The 1177-nt window shown below is 51.1% G+C and overlaps 1 protein-coding gene across 1 annotated transcript; it reads right to left on the reverse strand.

Annotated features, from left to right (window-relative positions):
• Positions 1–51: 51 nt before the first annotated feature.
• Pmar_PMAR012744 (hypothetical protein) lies at positions 52–705 on the reverse strand (the record flags this gene model as incomplete). The annotated part of the gene is made up of 1 exon (XM_002778622.1): positions 52–705. A coding segment is annotated over one exon (654 nt), but the record flags the coding sequence as incomplete, so codon positions are not given.
• Between the last annotated feature and the right edge of the window lie 472 nt (positions 706–1177).

Here is a 1177-nt window from a genome sequence, read left to right on the forward strand (position 1 = left end):
AAGAGCATGCACGGCCTCAGCAACTGTGATGCTGTCCTCCAGAGATTCCACCTTATCGAAAGTGGATTCTTGGAATACCCTGTCGTTCAACAAGGTGTTGACGGTAAGAAGCTTTTTGGGTTTCTCGTTGTTCTCGTCAGTGTAGAGAATCCAAGCATCAGGCGCGAGACCAGTCTGGTAAATCGCGGTATAGTTGGCACCGGTGTTGGGATCGACTCCTTGAGGGCCGTATAGTATCCACTTATTCATAGAAGCATCGTCGGACTCTTGGGAGACCCAACCGTCATCGGCCAGAGTTTTCTCGAAGGCGGCACTTTGCTCGAGGGCGGCATCAGCGGGCGCTTCCACAGATACAACAAACGACTGGTGATTGTACAGTTTTTCAACCCCCTTGTAGTTGGGGGAGTCGATTGACATGACAAAAGTATACGGAATAGCAGGAGATGCTCGCACCGACACTTGGCCGTCCCTGGCGATGATCACATCCTCCTTGGTCGTTTGGAAACCATCTTCCATACCAGGCAAGGTGAGGCCGAACGTATCTCCGCTTTTCGAGGTACCACACGGCGCTGGGTTGCCATAGGCATCAACCAGCCCAAGGTTGCAGTACTTTTTGGTAGTAACGTGCATACGCACATTCCCCGCACCCAAGACGTAGTGAACGCCTATGAAGGGGAACAGCAAGCAGAAGATTTTCGAGCACATGGCGATAGAAAAGGTAAGAGGGACGAATAAACTGACATGTTACGATCTATGAGCGAGTTCTACGATCTAAGATGGACCCCAGTCGGTTATAGGTGGTCCGCAGAGGAGAGGTACAAGGTTGACAACTATCTTCCGCACCTTTCAGCATGCCGCACGCATGCACAACTACAAACTTCACGTGGAAGAGTGTGAGATCCCCGCGTCACCTCATTTGACTGACTTCTGAGCCTCGAATCCGGCTAAGAAGAGCTGGGGAGATCCCAATGAGCAAATGTGGTCTGTAGAAGCTTCCTGATGTGCAATGCCGGTCTCGCAATGGGACGGGAGGATCTTGGATTGGACGTCGGAGCGTTCAAGAACGCAAGCGCACTCGTTAACGACTCTTTAACGAATGCGCCTGCGTTACTTAGGACATAGTCTCGTTTTCACGAGTCTACCAGTAACAGTGTGGGAAAACATGCACATGGCCAAT

Source organism: Perkinsus marinus (assembly GCF_000006405.1).
Source record: "Perkinsus marinus ATCC 50983 genomic scaffold scf_1104296948486, whole genome shotgun sequence".
NCBI lineage: Eukaryota > Perkinsozoa > Perkinsida > Perkinsidae > Perkinsus > Perkinsus marinus.